Genomic DNA, 22673 nt, shown 5'->3' on the forward strand with positions numbered 1-22673 from the left:
AGGTAAGCTTCCAGTTTAAACTTTTAGAAAAAAACATTAACTTTCTATCCATCTTGAAAGAAACTGCTCTGAATATGATTCCATCAACTTGAAAATACATTAAAACGTCTTTACAATATATTAGAGCGTATAGATTTCTACTCATGTAAAAATGGCTTAATTAACATATGCAGCTGTGGTCTATCTGTGCTGTTTTGTATTTTGTGTTTTTCTCGTTTAATTGTCAGTTAGGCCTTAGCCTTGTGCCTTAAAACAGTGCCTTTACATTATTTTGGCTTCGGGGAAAGTCCCTATAGCTCACAATGCATTATTATGTGTAAATGTATAATAGGCATAAACAGAAACACGTGTTTAAGCATCTGGTCTTGGAGCCGTAATATGATCCTGTAATTATCAATCCAGCATAAATACAAGATAGATTACCATACATACTGCCAAAAATAATAGTCTGGCCGATGCCAGGATTTTGAAAGTTTTTGTTTATCATCGCTGTTTTACTGTGTGTTATTGCTTAATTCAAATGAGGTTAATGAGCAGAAGGATTTAGATTAGGCTGATCTCTGGCTCAAAACCGTATAAACACATGTCTGTACAGCATTATTTGGCGTTTTGCATACCACGTAAGAATTTGCCGGCTATCGTTTGCATGTGTTCTACCCTCCTGCGTTTATAACCAATTTTGCCGAACTGGCATATAACCAACGTAGATGATATTTTAATTATACACAAAGGCAATAAGCAATTGAAAATGATTGTAATATCAATTAATATCATGGAAACAGATTCTCCGATTGTTCGTTTAAGACAAAAAAATATGTATGAATAAAGCTATCTCCTGGTAGTTCTTTGGTTATGTTTAGATTTGATGTCAATAACAGGCATCATCAATGTAAATTGTGTCTGCCTTACACACCTCCTGTATTTAAAAGATATATCTGTCTGACTTGAACCTTCAGCTTCCTGGTCAATCAATTGATTTAGACAAACTCCTGAGTTATTTATCAGTGGTCGTTAACTGTTAAGGGATTGCTCACAAACTGATGTCATTAGACTGGGCTGAATTGAGGACACATTCAAATCTATTTCAATGGGCAGTTTGGACAATCACTTTTAGCTAAGTTATTTAGTTTCTCAGGACAAGAATCATAAAACAGATGGCAGAGATATCATATAGAAGCACATAACATATCAACTGTATACAAATAGTGGTCTCATTTTGATAGAAACTACAACGAAAAAAATAGTGCGACAATGGGAACAGCTCATCGCATTGGCTTAGGTTGTATTCGTTTTAAAAAAAGAGATATCTTTACAAAAGATACTTCGCCGTGGTAATACAGTGATTTGAATATTTACCACGCATGAAGTTGTTCCAGGTTTAATAGTTGACCGGTAATGAATAGTTCTGCTTTGATAAATTAGGGAATTGAAGAGCAATAAAATACAGTATCTAACAAAAACGAAACAAATTAGATAACTCGCACACATTTTAGTATACCGAATACGTTTCACTCGGAGACGCGTTGATTTATTTATGTCCAATACGGCGTTGGGTGACCATGACCTCTGATTTTCGGTCAGCTGCATCAACTTTCTGGAAAAATCGTCACAGATATAATATATATATATTTCTTATTCGATAATTATTCGATACTTCTATTATTTTCCCCGACTTTATTTATAATGGCCAATAAGATTGCTAGATTCATTTTACAATGACGACTGTTTTTGTTGTTTTTATTCAGTTCTTCATCTCTGTTCATTTCACAAAAAGTCAGCGTGAATTTAGTATGCCTACAGTCGCAAAAAAACACAATTATCACTGACAAAACAATCTCGGAAGAAACTACAGACAACCAAATTAGAAAGAACTATTTAACAAATGATATATCTAATACAATAATAAAAGCGATAAAATGTACCAGTCAGAACAATTTAATGAACAAAGATTGAGTATCATCAGGTAAAAAAAGTCTTTCTGATAAAATATACACCGTCTAGGTAAGTGCATTGTTGTCAACTTATGTATTTTTGCTGTAGTGTTTTTTTCTAAATCATTATGTTTCAAAACTTTTCAGAAAGTGTTAAAACCTTAAATCTGTTTTTACAATAATGAATAGCTCGGAAATGCATTGCTGTTTAAAACGAATTAAATCCATGGCCCGGTTTGTCTTTGTAATTCCTAGATGTTTCCTGGCTGGTTCAGCTTCTTGCTTAATTAAAACTATGGAAAAACAATAACTTGTTCTTCCTGTCAGACTGCTCTAAATGTTATTCTATAAAATTAAAAACACAGTTGACAGTGCAATAATGTCAACAGCCCTTCCCATCGGCTTAAGCAATATGTTTTTTCAAGAAGTCATAAAAGAAAGTGATATACCTCATATCAGCAAAAAGTATTATTGTGTTGACACAGAACATTTCGAACAAAAGACAATACGTTTATTGTTATGGTATGATAAAGTCTCAATTATTTTATGAAATGCCACATCAGTCAAACAAAGGCATCCAGAACACAATTATAAGCTGCAAGATGACAAGCCGCCATAAAAAATCATACTTCAAAATTCAATTCCAAATAAACATTTCTACATTACTTTTGTAAAATGTTCGTTACATGTAGTCCGTCAAGAGAAAATATACAATCATTTTATCAAATTCTCTTTCACACCCTCTCTCCCAATCTTACTACTTTTTTCTGTCATCTCTATCAATTCCAATTCCTTTTACATTCATATGCAGTCTGAATCATATTCATAAAATACATTCACCAAACCTTTCTGGTCTACTACTAGACATTATTTATAGCACTCAAAACCATAGTAGACCATTTACTTCGCACTTGCAATGTGTTTATTTACATTACCCATCTGAATAATGTTGTTCTTTTATTTGTTATTGTTTTACCGAAGAGTAAACCTTATATTTTTTTCTAAAATGATTAGCAATTTGACTCACTGACAGTCGAAATGAATAACGTAACAAACAAAATTAAAGCCGTCTTGAAAGTTGATTAGCTAAATAAAGATAAAATAAATAACCTTATCATTACAACTTCTCACTATTCGATCTGGATAAATCTGGCTAGTCACTCGTTTAAGCCAGGCGTTATCTCTCATACATCAATTTAAGTAAGTACATTATATAGTGGAACTGTTTTCGCCATTAAGTCACAGATATACGATTAAGATTAAGTGCATATGACCGTTTTAATTATGTTCTAGAAATTACATTTGCTAAGAACAGATTGATCATTTCTACCTTTTTTTGGAAATTAATAACGAGGTTGTTATTACGCACACTATTTCTTCCTTGGTAAACATCTTGATATTGCCAGGCTATACATATCAGCCAGTCAATTGACTTGTGTATACATATTATTGGAATAGAAATAATGTAATTGAATGCGTTGCTTGACTCGAATATTTCACTGGTTATTTCTAAACAAACGATAGTCACTCGCTTAAACTTAAACAATATTCCATACGTACACATGGTTTAGAAACAAAATATGTTCTCATCAAAGGACTCACCTCATTTAGATAAGAACAATGGGACGTTAACAAAGCGCTGTTCTCGGTACTTGCATATCAAATTATAGAACATAATAAACAACTTTTGTCCTTTCTTGTCACAAATATGTTGTTGTGGATAGAGAATTAACTTCACTTAAACGATGCAATTTATATAAAGTGAAATATGTTATCAACGACGGAAGAATTTAAAAGGTATTCAGGCAAAACAATCACACAAAATATGCATAAAGGCATACAATTCAAGACGTTATACTGGCATTTTAAATCACCAATGGTTCTTTCGAATGGAAACAGCAATCAGGGAGTCATACATACAAATCAGGAGTTTCTTAAACAATGTCTAGCTTTTTTCATCTCAAGAGGAATTAAATACGATAAGTTATATAAATTTAATTCTTAAAAGAATGTTTTAGCTCCGGATATTGAAGAAAAACGACGTTTTCGAACTTTTGCTACACTCTGTAACAAACGGCTTATAACACGTGTTATGTTCTTAATGTATCTTTCGAAAAAGGAGAATTGCTTTGTTGCTCTTGACTCCATGAAGCCTAAGTGAAAAATAATTTATTTATGTTTTTTTGTAGACAGCCATTGTCTAAACAGATAATTGTCTGGTTACTTAATGAGAACACTGCAGAGAATTCTGGAATCATTCCACAATTCACTTACGGAGATATTTTAAAAACAATTTTGTTCAACAAAAATGCAGAAACTGTTATCTTGTCTGTGTTTGTTATGTAATTATCGTGCATTGATATAGCTGTTACAGTATATGTTTGTTTATAATTACGAAGAGCTGTTTCTTGCAATTAGGAAAGACCTGCAGCGGAAAAAAAAACTGCGAACAATCACATCAGGAATATGCATCAAGGCCAAATAGATTTTGATCAGAATGTCTTAATTATTATTTGTCATGCTAAAGCAAAAACAAATTATGAAATTCTTAGGACCAGACTGTATCATTCTTATTGTTTTTGTTCATTTTAAAGAATATTAAATTGTATTATTGTGTTTTTGGATAGAAGATAAAAACAACAAATTTAAATGAAATTATCTTGCGCGTTCAAACAATACGAGCTTCAGTTGCATAACATAACGAATGCCCGTCGTGACTTAGTAAATCTAGTCATATAATTAAGATGAATACCAATAGCAGGAAGAAAGCTTAAGACATCAAAGGAAACGGAAACGGCATTGGAAAATATAGAGATCACAGAAAAAGAAATGAGATGAGGAAAGACTTTTAAAAACATAAATTGAAAAAAAGAGAGTGGGAAGTAGATAAACACGATTCAGGAAAGGAAAAGAGTATAAAGAAATGACGAAAAAGATGAGGCAATGGAGATGAGAGGGTGAGCGAAAAACAGAGTTGTTGGGGAGAGGAACAATATGAGAGGGGTAAAAAAGAAAAGGGGGTAGGACAGAGGAGAGATGAGCGAGGATGAATCGGAAAAGATAAAGGAGAGAGGCAAAATGGAAATTTGGAGAGAACAGAGAGGTCGGAGGAGGAGAAAGGCAATTGGGAGTCTTAGTAGGCGTGAAGAGAGAAAAATGGATAGGTGCAAGTGAGTAGAAATAATTGATGAGGAGAACAGGAGGCGAGTAAGAATGCGAGTTTTGGTAGTAATAACGAAATTTTATTGAGTACATCTTCTAGCATACGTGACCGTATATGCATATACAATGGTGGCTTTGAGGAAATATTATATAATTTATATATACATTCAAAATTGAGTTAATTGTCTGTTTAAGCGATTTAGTTCATTTAAAAACATGGCCAGGAATGAAAAAAGGGAAAAACAGATAAATACCGACAGTTCATGTAAATTGATCATGTTATATTCAAATGTTTAAGTAAAGGTCTTAAATTATAATCGGTGCGGAAACAATGTACGTCAAAAAATGATTTCAACTCGATGGCATCATTATGTTGCTGTTTTTCTTAACTAGTCACTGATCAATACAACCTGTATTTTTAAACAAACTATTCTAATCACTTTTTCAAGTGACACCTTATTTGTTGGATAAAGCCAGAAAACACGAATAATAAGGCCAACAAATGATTAGACTTGTTCTTCTTCTTTTTTTTAAATTTGAAAATATCAACGGACTTATGTTTTTTTCTTCATTTGATAATAATTAGTATTTGTGTATAAAACAGGCAAATCAGATTCAAATCGGGTTGTTTATCATCATTACAAATGATTTTAACATCTCATGAATATTGATAAAAATATATTTTTGGTAAAGAAAACGATGACAAAAACAAACAATAAGGGAATTCAAATAAATTCAACGCTTCCTTTTCTTTTTAAATGGAAACTGCACAAAATGTTTTTCTTGTATTGATATATTTCCGTATGGATTTTTAAAGGGGTGCACCGCCACATATAGTTTTCGAAAAAGTCACGTGCACGCATTTGCATTTTTTACCTTAGACCGTTTATAATCATACTATAGAACTTCCGCAAAAATCCAGAGTTACGAAAGCATTTCTAAACCGCCGTTAATAGTATATTCGTTTCATGAGAAGTTTTAAGCTGCACTTGATCAGGATTGTTTTTTACTTGTTTTTTAAATTGTTTTATTATATACGCCCCTTTCCAGCGGGTGTTCCTTTATATATTTTAAAGCTCGTGTCAATGATTTTGCTGTTCCATATATTTTTTTCAGTTCAAGAAACACTAACTTGTCAACTTCTATTTATACTAAACGAGATGAGAACGGTCTGTTACTGGAATAAATTCAAACAAAAACACGACTTTGTGCAATATGTAATATTAATACATTGCAACTGATGCAATAATATAATTCTTAAGACTATTATAAGATATGTTTAAACACGCAAAAGACCAATAAATGGTGCATCCCAAGATAATAGCAATATCCTTAATTTGCAGTCTAAATCATATACCCATTAACTATATGTTGATGCGTCTGGGGTATGACTATGTTGCTATGTACGTTGTGTCTCTTTCGTTTAATGTCAGTTTGGCCTTCAAACAGTGTCGACTGTATTGTTTGGCAACTATATTACAAAACATGCCCGGCCGTCTCAAAACGGGGTAAATTATAAGAATATAAAGAGTGTGGGATGATATGTTGATTTTTGTTGGTAGGTTTTATGTGTATTGGAAAAATTTACCAATTAGCCACAAACTATTGTGAGGCGTTGATCGGACAAAAGTTTCCATAATTCGTTGGTCTCTTGACCAAAGTTGTATTTTTTCCAGGACCAAGAACGCTGTCACACTGGGAAAATCCTACTTAACTCTGTAAGATTTATCGCGTCACCTGAACTATCGCAATTATGAAGGTAACAAAGTAACTAGTGGCACCTTTTTACGTAGGAACCAAATGTCTCATGAATGTGTATTGGACCTCTACTATTATCTGAATATGCATATTTGTACGAAGCGTCGTAATCATTGGCAGATTCTCTGACTGGTAAGATGTCGTAGGTCATAGTATGCGACTTTTGAATAAAACCTCGTTTGTCTTTTTTTACAGTTTTTTTTTAATTAGCTTGATCCATAAACCATAGATCATCATTCGATAATGATTATTCATTTTGGAAAGAGACAATGGGAAAAAGACTAATATGTACTATAAAGCACATTTATTGGAAGGTTAATCGGAACAATGTTTTTAATGTATAAGAAAAGAAATGTCTGACAAATCTTAGACCGAAAGATATAATAAACCATTTAAACTAAGACTAAAATAGCTGACAAGAGAATTGAATCTATGACAGTATGGATCTTAATTGGGCTCGGATTGGTTTGATTTGTCATTGAGTCGATGTAATATGACTATGCACCTTAATATTTTAACATTATTTATAATCAATCATGCATTTGCACTTTTTGAACGGCTTTCTGAAAATGTACTCTTTACCTTTGATTTTAGTAAGCGCCATGTTATTCAATTTCCTGTAATACAAGACACTTCCAGGCTTGTCCATATCGTTTACACTTGTTTATGCTCAGGTCCTTTAGGATAATTGAATGAATATACATACTGATTATTGAAAAAACAACAACATCCAAGCCGGTACGATGGGGATATTGACAGGGTTGCAATTTCCATTGCCGCACTGTTCATTCCCGACAATAACAGTATCATTCAACCCGACTATCTCGTTGTTTTGGGTTTTTTATCTAGCAAACTGTTACTGATAAACATAAATAGTATATTTGGTCTCTTAAAGCCAGTCTCCTTCAAGGATGACTTGGCACTGTGTATGTCAGCAAAACAAATTTCATCTGTGGTCATAGCATATTAATGAGCCTTATGGCACTACTTTCGTAGCATTCGGTAAACGATTTCATGACATCGATCTATAGTCATTACAACATTAAAGTTTTGTTTTCGATTTTATTTACAATCAAGTTTGTGCCATATAACTATAAACGGGTACTATTTCATATAACAATGCATTTTATCACACAGTATTAAGTTTTTGGTACGCAGGGTTCTACGAAAACAATAATACATGTATAATTAAAAGCAAGTTAAGTGACTTAAAGGTCAATCATAGACTTGTATTTTTTGAACGGCTGGCTCTTGAGCTTTACTTTTACGCCGTCCACAGTGTTACATTTGGTCATGTTCTGATCTGTGGGATTCATTGGATATATTTACATAATTGGGTATTGTTTCTGTAGTGGTAGATAGATTTGGGATCTGTAATCATAGACGTTCTTGGGGTTTAGCTTTTAATTTATTAGTATTTGTATTAAGTTTTCTCAAGTTAATGAATACTTTGGAATTTTTTCCATTTACGTTTTTACTTTATTTGGGATTGTTGAGGCTGTGCACACAAACTAGTTTGAACCCTTAGTTAATTTACATTTTACTGACCGTTACAAGGCGGTACCTAACAATCCCTGATAAACAGTTTTAAATATTATATATGTACTGTGTTGTTTGTGGAGTTTTTTTAATTGTTCTATTTCATTGGCGTTGACCCTGTGCCATTAAACGGGGTTTATGATTAAACTTCCGACTACTGGACTAGTTTCTGTAGTTTTTCATATAATTGTTAATATATTGAAAATAAAATACCATCAAAGTATTTTTTCATTTTCGCACTTTTCGTTGCCGACAACAAGAGTCTCACAGTTCCAAACAATGATGACTTGGCAATAAGAATGCATTGTGTATGTCAGCATAAAAGGAAAATGGATAAAGTGCGTATTTTCATTTGTGGTCATAGTATATTTCACAATGTTATAGTACTTCTTTCGTTACATTCGGTAAACGGTTTCTTGACATTTATAGTCATTACAACGTAATGTGTGTAATACAGATTGAGGGTGAGTCGATTGCCATACACACCAGATTAAGCCTCCGTTTTATTATTCAATCGTGCTTCTCATTTTCAGGATAATTTCCCAGCGTTCTATTACAGTCTGAATTGGTTTCTAAATGATGTCAGTGTTTGTCATAACTGTCATAAATTGTGAATGTTATGCCTCATTAGGAATTAAATTAAGACAACACAATTGTTTTGTCGAAGATAATAACGTCTTGTGGAAAATAATACCGACGCCATAAAAACTAAGGTTGGTGCAATTGTTTCAGTGTAAGAGGAGCAGGTTTACTAAGTTAATAAATGATTTTCCACGATGAAAATTCACTCAAAACTGTCAATCCTGTGTTCACATGTGGGTAAAATTCACAAAGTTTTTAACGTACAACTTTGAATTGCTTTGTAAACAATTATTTGTTGGCGGATCCTTAGCTTGTGACTTATAGAAGGGGCTAGATAATATCCATCACAGGAACATTTGTACTTCATTTCAGAAATAAAAGAAGACTTTCGGTTTTTCTTCAGCGGATATAGCACGTTGCGATGTGGGTATATTTGGATGTTTGTAATTGATATTGAAGTATTTATAGAATTTTCAAAATGAGCAGAATTTCTGCAAGAAACTCATCCAAAAATGATCAATTTCATGGAATTATGGGCACGTGTTATGCTCAGTAGACAGTCATCATTGTCCCAAACATGTTTTATTTTCTTTGAAATTAAAAGGATTCCCGTAAGCCGTTAATGATGAATTATGCCTTCATTTCAGCATTAGGATATCCGCCATATGTGATGTGACATTGGTATGTGAATCTAGTTAAATTTTACCTGGATTTACCTAGACGATGATTTGTATGCAAACATCCATTATATGTAGTAATAATGCCTTGATGCCAACAAATTAAGTACACCGCATTGCTGCATATTTTACTACAATTAATCAAAGGGTCAGGTGAATACTTCAGTACTAGAAGGTTAATCATTGTATTGCATTTAGCTAGAAATCTCGCGAGACTTAAAAAATAATCACCACCACTTCTTGTCTGCAATTTACGTGAGCCTTCCAGTAATGGGTGTTATATTTGCGCACTTGTCTCCATTGACAATGTTGCATTTGTGTTTTTAATAAATTAAATACTATTTATAGAAGGTTCTAATTAACCAGTGTCTCATGATAATTCCGTAATGCATTCCTTTGCATCTGTTGGCGTAAAATCCATTTCCCGGAAAATCTGCATTTAATGACTTACCAGGAAAGTATCAATGTTTGATAGCAAATATGAATGCACTGACCTTAAAGTAAAATTATGCTGCAGATGCAGTAAACTAGATCAACATTTTAATTGATGATTCTTAGAAGGTCATTAGTCTCTTTTATAACAATCCGTGTTCGTTCCGCAGCTTTCAATTCAATGACTTCGTCAATGTTGCCATATGATCTATACAATTCCTGTTGCTGTTGTTTTTAACTACTCAAATTTTGATATCGTAAAGGTTAACGTTCAAGGCTCATAGGAAGGTTCAGCAGGATGTAAAAATGCTATGTATATTTATGTTGTCCTTTACACGCGAATGTAAACTAGCAACGTGTTTGATGTTAAGTTGTAGCTGCGAACTTGACATATAATTATTGTCCCTTTTATTTCCTGAAACCAGTTAATGTTGAACAGATTCTTTGAAAGTACGATTAACGAATTATTTATTTCATATAAAATGATAATCTTTGAAACCCTAACTTGTATTTATTTGATCATATGCAAACACATAAATGAAATAACATGACATGAAACTAGATAGATAAATATAAACAAGTGATAAAGCTTGTTCGGTGAACACACGAAGGCAATTGATTGGCAGAAAATATGATCAAATGTTTACAAACGAATGCATTGTCAAGTAAAAGTTAAACATGATTCAGGAGAAATACACACATTTATTTTATTTCTATGAATGCATTGCTCCATTTAATGTAAATAGTTGTTGATTCAAAATATTTTCCTTTTTTCAGGAAAACTAACAAGTTTACAATAACATCACAAGTTCTTTTCCGATTTAAAAAAATGAATATATTGACCAGGCTAGTCATTACATGTTCCAAGTAAATAGATCGTAGTTTAAAGATACTATACTTATAGGAGCATGTAATAAAGAGATAAGTAAACTGAAAGAACAATCTAACAAGGGGCAGCTATTGTTTTTATCACAGTTTTTGTTTTTCATTACAATTCTCAACATTGATGTTTAATAACTGCTGATAATAAATTTAATATCATAATAAAGTGAATCTATATTTATAGAATTCAAGGCAAAGAAGCTAAAGTACAAACCAAATATCAAAATAAGAAATAAATGTAACAAATATACCATTTTATGTAAGTAACATTTAAATAAAAAACTAACAGAAACAAAACATATAGGCAAGGCGACCTTGTAATGATACAACCTTTATATAAATATCCATTTATGCTTTTGTCATTGGCATTTTTTCTTCTTCTTCAGCAATTATCAATGAGGTTAATGTCGCGGCTGTATTGACGTGGTGAAGAATTTCAATGACGTCTGATTCTTGACTACCTTCCCGTGATATGGAAGGAGATTGTCGGATGCAGTTCGGGTTAAAACTTGGTCTTCTTGACCCATTTAGGTTTACATTGCACATTTCCCTATTGAAACTGTTTTGCTTTAAACCCAAGATGCTTTTTAGTTCGACTCTCCGAAGTTTACAGCGGAACACATAAACTAGTGGATTTATTGCGCAACTTGACAGGGCAAGTAACACTGACAGCGTCTTTACGACGGGGTCAATACGATCTGGATCTTTCAAAAGGCATTCGAGAATAATGATGATAAAGTACAACAACCAACATAAAATAAATGTGAATAACACCATAAAACTAGTCACCGCTGCTTTTCGCTCATCGCGTCTCCAGAGTACTGATGCGGGGTTGCTGCTGTAACTTAGTATGTGAATCAAAATTTGCACAGAGCTGTTGCGACGACCCCCTCTTAGTGATAACTCGGGGTAATCATTAAGTCCAGATGATATTGTACTATTTCGCCGCACCTTTTTGCTGCTAACTTTCGCTGCATTAAAAATAGCACAATATGCCCAAATGATTATGCATGAAGGCATAATAAAGCACACTGTTACCAGAAAAAGGCTATAAGATCGATCACTATGATGTTTGCTATATGAAACCGTCATACATGCAATTTTGTATCGCTGGAATTCATAGCTGTTCCATCCTAAAAGTGGTGGCAGTGAACACAAAATGGCCGAAATCCAAACTGAAGCTGTCATATAGGACGCCCTTCTGCTTGTCATTGTCATCGAGTAATGTAATGGCTTTGCAACAGCCAAATACCGATCTAAGGCAATAAGCACCAATGTAAATGTACTTGCAGTAAATATCAGGTTCATCCCAAAACCCGAGGCTTGGCACAAAAAAGTACCAAGCAACCATTCTTGCGAAATAAGCGATGTTAACACAAAAGGCATTAAGGCAACAGTCTGAAGGATGTTGCATACTGATAGATTTACTATAAACCTATTGGAAATCGTCAAAAGCACGGGCCGCTTGTAGAATATCACAAACACGGAAATGTTTCCGACAAAACTCACAATAAATATGCAGAACAAAAAGATCGTCATTATTACCACGTTCGACATATCAAGCCGTCCGTCGCTGAAAATATCTTCATTTTGAATGACATTTTCGTTCCGCGTACTTTCATTTAGTTGCATTGCTTTTTTGAACATTGAATACCGTTTAACAGCAGGCACATATGCTATATTCTTAATTTTATATGACACTTTTTACACTTTCATATCATCCATAGTCTACTTCGTGTCGTTCAAGAAAAATATATTTCTTTAGTTAGAACTTTCAATTAAAGTTTGTGAAAATATTCCCGACTTGCTTTCTATGAATTGTATATATCGAAATAACATAATTATTGTTCACTCCAGGCAAGCATTCCATACAGCGCCTGTTTCACACATATTAAATTAAAACTCGAATCTTACGAGTTTTCTTCCTCAATTCACAACAGCTTTCTGTATTTGATCCTGCTCCTTACGCTTCCAATAACTAGTGTGTCTAGCACAGCCACTTATTTGGCATTGTAGTGTCTTTATCTGTTTTGTCTTGAGTCAGCGTCTCAGTCTGCTTTAAATACGGCTGGCTACAGAAAATATTCCCAATATATACCAATGAGGAGGCTCCACTTTTATAGAACGGTTTTCCAATACTAGCATAGATAAAGTATCTTTAGTATCAGCCAATCATTCTGCACACCGTCTTCATAGGTCTGAAAATAGACAACGTTCAATGTAATTTTGAGCGTTTAATAATATTGAGAAAGTAAAAGAATGGTTAGATTATTAACGATTTTTTTCCTAAAGTGGTTTTATAATAGTATTATTTTGTACATATTTCTAAAACGTACCACTTTAGAAGCAATCTGCATTTTTTTCATTTTCTTCGCACTTTACTCTATAAACGGCGCCCTTTTTACATCACAATATGAACAAGATAATCAATCAAGGAAGGACTTCTGAAGAGAAGAAACGTTCAATAACCCATGAAACAAAATAAGATATTAGTTAATCAGTACATGCGAAAACAAAATCAAATTTGGAACTGGCGTTTTTTTTTCGGAATACTTAAACCAAATGATTATCTGTTGAAAGACTTACTTTATCAACATCCCTTGAATTTTTATATATGAATGTGTATATGTATAGTTGCGCAGTCCTATCTCGCTGTTACGTACCAACGTGTTGACAATATCACCTTGTGGTAAGTAATATGTCTTGTTATGTCATATTTATTTCCAATGAATAACACTATCAATATCGCTGTTCGGGCGCAATAGTTTTTATTTGTTATGTCCAACATGAATTCATTCTCATGTCTCAAGAATACAACTAATTTAGAAAATAATTATTATTAACATACTTTCACTTGAATTCTCTTCTGCAATATTTTACAACTCATCAGACTTCGGCATCCACGGTATTTCCTTTGAGACTTGACGTTGTCGCACACAGCGTTTACAAGTACCGTGGGTATCCCACGATGGTCTTATCCTCACAACACGAGTTTGATTAGTACAAAGACCATCGTTCGATTTTATGATCGATTACACATCACAGGAGCAAAACACTACACGAGTTCGAAGCTTATATTATAAATATCAACTCAACAATTTCCATGTGGGGGGGGGGGGGCGAGGCGAAATACATAAGTTTTAGAAAATGAATGTATTTTATTCCGTAAGCAAGATTGGACGATTGGACGAATAAGCTTTGTCAGCGATTTGTTCACATCGTCATCATCATCATCATCATCATCATCATTGTATATATTTAGTTTCTTGCTATTTTCAAATGCTTTCAAATATCAGTCTTTAAAATGTTTTAATAGCTACGCGTCTGTTGCAAAAGCAAACAGTTTTTACAAGCTAATTGTATGAACTCCAACGGGAGAAAAACGTAAACTATGTGCAATGTATTTGAAAAAAATATACAGGGGTAATATATCTATATTGAATTGTTATGTGCTCCTCTAGTACCTCTATTTGCGTGAAAGAGTCTGTTCGTTATTTTTATAGCTTCTGGGTTTGTCCCTGTAATTTCTTTGACATTTTATGTCCGCTGTATAACCCCACCTGTGAATATAACGGACGAGAAAATTTTAATGGTCATACGTCACAAGTATGAGAAGAGTTGTTTCTGTTTCAATTATTTAGAACCCATGCAGTTATGAAAATCCTTTTAACAACCAATTTGTAATGACAAACACCGTTTTCTGCTTAGACGAATCTCCCAGCAAATGTTATTTCAGTCTCTCCTTAAGATATTTATCATATTTATTGGAATTATATTTGTTATGAATTGTTTTGTTGTTTTGACATTATCCTTTTGAGTGCTAAAGAAGAGAAAACGACTTCTTTTGTATTTACTCAATTCCGACGTTGTTCGACCATGTGGATTAAATGTATTTACTTTCAAAACGACTATAAAACAAGATATATTTAAATAGCCAGGACCAACGCGCTGGCAATGTTACGCACGACCGTTGTTTTATTATTGGGTTTTGGGTAGTTACTAGATAGAATAGATATACACCCCAACTGCAACTAACAGTTAAAATCAGATTTTGTATAGTTCTCAATCTAATTATAATTCAAGTCCGCATTATACCCTATAGACAGCATTTGAATTATTTTTACGATATATGTTTATCGAACAATGATGTTTCTATAGCGGCAGTTCATATCATATGAATGTGTCACTGTGCTTAACTGTACATGCCTCCCGCGATTGGGATTTTGATAAGTACCACGGCTGGAAAAGCAAAGGATTAGAACCTTATAATGTCAACTACTGACTCGTCTGTAATAGCATAGCGCCCAGTCAAAAACAAAATAATGATTCATTGTTATGACCACATTTGCTACTACTAGATAGTGTGCAATAACCTGTCTCTGATTAAGGCAATATGTTTTGTCTCCAAACAGGTTGTCATCCACCAAACCCTTACTATCTAAGGACAATTCTGCTTAAAAAAATGAATCAAACTAGTATTATGATGACCCAAATATCAGTTTTTAACGAAAATACAGGGACATGACCAGTAGCAAAAGTTAACGCTGACATTGTTTAGAAGCAAACGGTTTCATACCGAGACACTGAACTAGAGACGCACTACGTCACAATACAAGAAAGTGTTATCGCAATGAAACGGTCAACGAAACAGTTCACTGGGGTTGAAACAAGTCTAGTAGTAGTAGCAATAACGTTGATTTAATATGCTTTCACCAAGACCGTTTGCAAGCATCAATTGTACATCAATAAAAGTTCAGATGGCCCGTTTAGCTCAATCAGGAACTCATAAGTGGCGTTTTCATACGTCAATCATAACACTATATTTTGTTTGATAGTCCAGAAAAAAGTAACCCTTCGGATTCACTTAATCTCAACCGTTTAATTATTGGAGGGTAGAACAGCTTTTTCAATTATGTAATTCAGCTTGGTAAACATCCTTTGTATATTTGCAACTGTATATTTACAACAGAAATTACTGCATCACGGACAATGCCCCCAGCGCTGGCTATATCGTTATTCTATTTTCAAGATTCATAAGTTTTCAATGCTCCCGAAGGACCAATAGAAATTATTACAATGGCATCAATGGAAAATGGTTATAGAAAGGTAAATTAACTTCAATAACATGATAACCAAACACAGTCTTCTTGCAAAGAATGGATCCACCAGAAGCAACAATGTGTATTTATCTAAGGTATGATAAGATGATTACATCAACGCTGCCTTTGCAAAAGTATTTAAATTGCATTAGTAGGGTCAAACATTACTGATTAATTGCTTACTAGCGACACTAGTGAACAGTTAACACACATCATACCAATACGAATTATACAAAGTTTACTTTATATGAGATCATTGTCGTCATTCGTGTTATCTTATGTAGTGACTTATAGAAATATTAAATAGATTTCTAATCTTAGTTGATCTGAGGGGTTGTATCATTTCTCGCAAAGCAAACGAACAAGTATTATGTGTTTCAATTTGACTGACAGTCTTCATTGTATTTAAGTTTTCCGAAGGAACAACATTTAGTGAACTTACAATATACATTGAATACGTAGGTGGTGACACAGAGAACCTAAGGTCAACGAAAACAAACTTATTCAGGGATTTCGATGAAGCAGCCGCGGGCCGAGTGGAATAAGACTACCAACATTCAAGTATGTCGAGATGCCCTTCTACAATAGTGCGACACACTCAGAATTCATCACTTCATAATGTTTTATAAAGTGGTTGTAAACTGCTCTCATGTGGAATTTTATTTATTAGTTTATTTATATTTATTCAGTTATGATTTCCGGAATAAACCATATGCATCCCGCGCCTCTAATTATAAAAATACTCATTTTTCGAGAACGAGAGCATATGACACCGATATTTCAATTTTAAAAAAAACCGAGTCGCTTATTATATTCCCACGATGCACATGCCACGTGGTTTTGGTGTCATATGTAAACAGCAACTTCATATTAATTTCAGACATAGAGCAAAAAACTGTCTCATTTGTTTGCCAAGTATATGCACTGCCAAACAGAATGATGATCTACAAGCTAGTTTTAAAAATCTAGCACCTGGCTTCAACGCTTTGGTCATGTTGTATTTTTATTTCGGAATATTAATAAGTTGAAAATAGTCATTTTCCAATGTTTTTTTTATATATATTTTATTAATTTTTCGTTCACCTCTCAATTTTTAACTGCCTGCCTTTCGCCTCCATACCCTGGCTTCTTCGAGTCATCGCAGCGTCTGCTAGTACATCGGATGGTCACTTGACTGTTGGAATACTACCTGGTTGCACACTAGGTTTCCCTAGTACAGCATGGGTCTGGTTCCCCTTGTAGAGGATTGAAACCATTCCCCGAAAGTTTATTACCTTGTAGGTTTCCCACTGCTTCAGCTATTCCCAGGTTTGTTTGTTTTTTCATTCGCCTTTCCCAATGTTTATGTTTAGATATAACGTCAAACACACGTTTTAATCATTCCTTACTTTACTTATATTCAATATTATAATGTTATGAATTCGGTGATTTCATATTGGCCCCGTTATATGTCCGAGGTCAGCTGTATTGGTAGTGTAGTTTATTCCGATCAAAAGTTTTTAGAAATTATAGCTAAAAACGAAATGGAAACTAAATGCCAAGCACATCAACGAAGCATGTAACTATGATTATGTTAAATACACAAGGATTAAAATATAACATACAGTCAAAGTAGAACAGACAGTTAACGAGACATACTCAAGACAACAACAAAGACTACATAAACAGTCACATATCGTCATAAACTAATGCTTGGAATGGTCAGTGAAAACAAAAGTTCACTTTGGGCTTGAACCGGTTTACCAACCTCAAGCATGTCGCAATATCTCGTTAAAAGCCAAATGTAACCTGAAAGTCTCATCAGGGCCTGTATCAGCAAAAGCGTTTAAAGAAATACAAATATCGTGAAAACAACGTTCAAACACTCAACGACAAATCTTGCAAATGAATTATTCCCGCTAGTGCAACACTATGAATTCTTCTTAGTCATGATACAACCATATATTAATATTTAATCTGAACTGGTGAAATTTTTTATTAAAGTCTTCATTTAAGTCAATTGTATGGATATGCCTCAGACGACTAGATATCCTTGACCAAATCAATAATTTATCAAAAGCATGAATCTGTGTAAGGTATCTTATCTCATTTTTTATTCCCATGTCGTGGAATTATGCTTTTATCATTTTAAGGTTTTGTTTAAAATCCACAAATCAATTTGAAAAAGACAGACAGTTATGAAATACCTAAGCCAGACAAACAGATTAATAACATTTTTTTTATTGCTAATACAACTAATGGTGTGATTTTTTTACCGCTCTGATCTACATCTTAGCAACACGTACTTCATCAATAGACGTTCATAAAAATGAAAGGTCAGCACATTGAAGAGCATTTCGCTAATGCTCAACGTTTAAATTAATTTCCATTTTGGGTCGCATGAAAAAGTAACTTTCTAAGCTCCACGTGTTGTTTTAGTCACGGGGTCCTTGATAGAGATAAGGCTTCCATTTAAGTAATTTTTCTTTAAAAGAGCTTGACTACAAAATATTATCAATAAGAACAGATGTTAATAATTTCTATAAAATACAGAAGAAACGATAACTTTTCATTAGTCCTTTTGACTTCCTATATATAGCATTAGCAATTTTTAACACAGTCAATTTGCAACCCAAGACAATTTCTAATCCGATATATATAACATGCATGATTTCGTTTCAGGACACACTTTGTTTAACTCAATGGTTCTTATAGCAAAATTAGAACTCGTATGAGAGTGATTTATATCAAATACATCATTTCGTTTGGCTGAAAGTTGACTCGCTTCTAACGCGATGCCGTTACATATTCTATCAATGATAATGCAGCCGATGATTTACAAGGACTTGCTTTAGTATGTTTAAATCAAAAAACGGTAAGCTTTTAGAAAAATGCTTGTTTTAAAGCTAAAATTGCAGAGACTTCGTCAAGTCAATAAACTGTTAATAGTCTATGAATGATACAATGGGCATTGAGGCAGTGGCCCAGAAGCCAACAAATTCACAATGAGATCGTTTGAAGAAACAATGTTCAACGTCCATTGGACGCTAAAAGAGAGACATACAACGCCAAAGGAAATATACATGGATTAAAATAAATGGTTGAGTCACCGCCTTGGAACTTCCAATTAAGAAACTACACAAATAGAAATATTGCAAGCAAGAAGAATATTTCTATATGAACTCTAAAAAGGATTCTCTCCTGTCTGATTATATACATTTCATCGACAAGACAACTGTCTTGGACACAGTCAAACTTATTATAACTCAGAGAAAGGGTTTATGCTTCGATGTATTGTTATTTTATTGCTATAGACAAATAGGTAAGAAAGTGTATAGAAGAAATGCTACATTCAAATATTGCGTCATAATTAAGAGATACGAAGATATTGTCTGTACAAAGTTTTGTATTGCCCTGTGGTCAAAGTCACAACCGATTAGAACAGTACAGGTAAATGTTCATTATATATTGGCAGTGTAGATATCTTGTACTAAGAAGAATTAAGCGATATATATTGCCAAGACATCTGGATTTCCTGATGTGTGTTTGTCAGAAGCAGCTTGATTAGTTGCGTATAAACTGAAACAAGTACAGTTGGCATACTGCAGTAAGCAACTGAATATAGTGATGTTACTTCAATTACTTAAAACCTATTAATAACCTGAGAAATGTTTTTATGCAAAACGTTAACTTCATAATAGCTTGTATGCAACATATTTATGATTAAAGTGAGGTCGTACGAGTCATCACAAAAGGGCTAACATTTAATGTTAAACATGTTTATTAAGATTACTTAGGTAAACTGTCCAAGTGTTGAAATCCCTTTATAAAAGTTAATTGGAAGAAGAAAAAGCATATGATAAGTATACGATAAAAATATTAGCGATATGTTTGCGCTTTTTAAATGGGGACTAAGTAACCACGTAGCTATTAATTACAAAAAAAAAAATACAATTGAGTATACTTTTTATTTGTACATAAATTGTATTTTTTGTCCTGATCATTAGAGTTAAATGAGTTAGAAATTATAATGGATTAAATTATTAAATACAAATTGCATCAACATATATTTTGGCCGTATAAGAACACCCAATAAACTCAGTAAACTGCCCCGATGCCAAAATCCCTCATTATTCAAAAGAAGCTTGTGCCATAGTTTTTTCTCACTCCCGTAGAAGCATTCTAGATATATTCATATCTGCACAACATATACCGCCAATGAACCTACTAGAGACATCTCAGAACTCCATTAACGGGCCGGAAATCAAGGTTATCAAAAGTGTCCATTTGCTTCCAATGTTAGCAAACATTGAAATCTACAACTTCATTCAGAACTTGAAGAGTATTGTATTATACGGTCTATATTTGGAATATCCTACTGGTCAATGTTATTACAAGGAGTCGATTCAATTACATATACTTTTTGTTAAAGAGAAAGTTTTAAATAAAAATATCATGATAATTCGGTGTATTCTAAGTGCAAAAATAGCTTTCCTACAGCATTCCACTATCTTTAGACTAATTGTCTCGTTAAGAGAAACACAATATTAATATATCTGTTTAATTGTAACACGTGTAACGATGCGGTTTGATTGTAACGAAATTGGCGGGAAGTCAGAAAAAAACCTAAACAGTTTGAATACATGAAAATATATTCTTCACACAATAATTAAATATATCTCGTCTTTTAATCGTGATATCGTGACCTAACCCGTGAAATGTCTTCTTCCGGTAGAGAAATATTATAATCAGGAAAGGAACATATTGGTTTTGATGGCTATAAAAAGGAGTGAATTTGAATTAATCCGTAAGTCTTGATTTGTTTCTCTTAATCCCCAGCGGTACAATCGAAGGAGAAGTGGCACGCTTAAAGAAGCAGACACCATTTATTAACCAGTGCTTGTGATGTTTTCTTTTAGATTTGGGTCGGGAAGAAAATATGAACTTTATTAAACAGTTCATCAGATATATGGCCGCCCTAAAATTGCTTCTCAAAACTAGATGAATAGTACAAATAATCAAACATTGGAACACACAAACTAATTGATTAAATGTCTTACGGGATACTGTTACATGTATATTTTACTTTCTGACACAAATTTCAGTGTACAAAATTACTTGCTTCAAATTGATTTTACAGAACGAATGTAGTTTATCGTGATTATATGTAAAATCATTTCATTTAAAGGCGCACACTGTAGGTTGATGGCAAACAAAATAATTTAATCTTAATGCATTATCATGTTTAACTCATTTGACTTAAATGATCAAATCAAAAAAGTCGTATGAATTTTGTACCAGTAAAATATATAAGCGATAATGTGGCGAAATGGAAATCTGTGGCCACGAAGTTATTTATTTAAACATTAATAAAGGCTTAAAAATAACCTTTACAAGTACTAGAGGCTTTTCCAATGGTTCGATCATTTAAGTCAAATGCAATCGCAGATTGTCCGTGAAATTTATCTGATTTAGTTATAAATCTAAATTGTATATTCCATGTTATAAGGTTATAAGTGTTTATAACAACTATTTTATCTGAGGTCTAACATGAAGGCTTATTTTAAAACATTGAAACATTTTTCCATCAGGACAAACACTGAGCGAACGAAAACAATCAAAATTTAACAGGTTTGCGGTTCAAATACAGAAATCAATCGTGGAAATTTTACCACATAGGATTAATTGTGGCCCACATTCGAACAAAATTTGCTTACTTTAAAAAAGCGCACTTTGAAATTCTTCCGGTAAAGCACAAAGTTTAAAACTTACTTTTTGTACTGCATTTATTCCCATTCTGGTTCTTATTGCATTCCTTATATAACTCTTATCCATAAAATCTATAAGGTTTAGTGTGTTTACTTCTTACATTAAACATACGACTTGGCGCACTTTTTCGGGTGCGAATTTGCACAAATTCAATGATTTATTTTAATGGTACTTTGACCGGATCACTTTTACTCCCACCTGTCATCACCAAGATTAGCAATGAACAGACATAATCAACACCACAGATAATGTTCTGTGATTTACCTGTGAATAATGAGTTCTGTACCTCAGACGACTAATGACAGTCTATCAATACACCGATGTTACTATTTATAGGAACTGCAGTGTTATCGCGATACATTTTCTCTCGAAAAGTATGTCTGATATAAGTGCTTTTGTAATGCAGTATTTATCATCGCTCGCAGAGCTAATTAATACAGGCCTAGGCTGATACCTTCCGATAAGTATTTCTGTCATAAGTGCGTGTGGACATTATTTGTTTGTTTTTTTGTTTTGTTTTTTAGTACGTCTTTGTCTGTGAACAGCGTACCAATTCCTTTGTATCTGTGATTAATTATTTTGTTGTTGTTGACGTCATCGTCATTTTTATATTATTTTTGGGGTCCCTTTTTATTTTACTATCGAGTTTTATAACGCAAGAGATGTTTCATCAGTCCAACACGGATAAACGCAATAAAACCAAATCATTGACCTGGCGCTTAAAGGTAGCTAAGTTCCTTTTTAAATTAAATAAAATATACTAATCCGATAAAAAAAAAAGTATTAACACAAAAAAAGAAAGATTTAAATTCGAAATCTGCCTAATTCTACCCAAACACCAATTTCAGAAATGGGAATTTTGA

The 22673-nt window shown here is 33.3% G+C and overlaps 2 protein-coding genes across 3 annotated transcripts in view; both read right to left on the reverse strand.

Annotated features, from left to right (window-relative positions):
- The window catches only part of LOC128232269 (G-protein coupled receptor 161-like), a 39284-nt gene extending 17199 nt beyond the window's left edge, over positions 1-22085 (reverse strand). The window contains exon 1 of the mRNA XM_052945737.1: positions 21814-22085. The gene's annotated coding sequence lies outside the window, so the exon portion shown is untranslated. The remainder of the gene's footprint in view (positions 1-21813) is intronic.
- LOC128232270 (G-protein coupled receptor 161-like) lies at positions 10516-17160 on the reverse strand. 2 transcript variants are annotated; one of them, XM_052945738.1, is made up of 2 exons: positions 17146-17160; positions 10516-13161 (listed from the first exon to the last, which is right to left on the reverse strand). In XM_052945738.1, the coding sequence occupies exon 2, from the start codon at positions 12608-12610 to the stop codon at positions 11312-11314; it is 1299 nt and encodes a 432-aa protein (XP_052801698.1). In that variant the 5' UTR covers positions 12611-13161; positions 17146-17160; the 3' UTR covers positions 10516-11311. The 2 variants fall into 2 exon arrangements, with proteins under 2 accessions (XP_052801698.1, XP_052801699.1); XM_052945739.1 differs by lacking the exon at positions 17146-17160 and adding an exon at positions 13300-13342.
- Positions 22086-22673: the final 588 nt, after the last annotated feature.

The sequence above is a fragment of the Mya arenaria genome, chromosome 4, assembly GCF_026914265.1.
Source record: "Mya arenaria isolate MELC-2E11 chromosome 4, ASM2691426v1".
NCBI classification, from domain to species: domain Eukaryota; kingdom Metazoa; phylum Mollusca; class Bivalvia; order Myida; family Myidae; genus Mya; species Mya arenaria.

Bases quoted from the DNA above. Each gene is read 5' to 3' on its own strand.
- LOC128232270 (XM_052945738.1), bottom strand. From the start codon at position 12,610: ATGTTCAAAAAAGCAATGCAACTAAATGAAAGTACGCGGAACGAAAAT.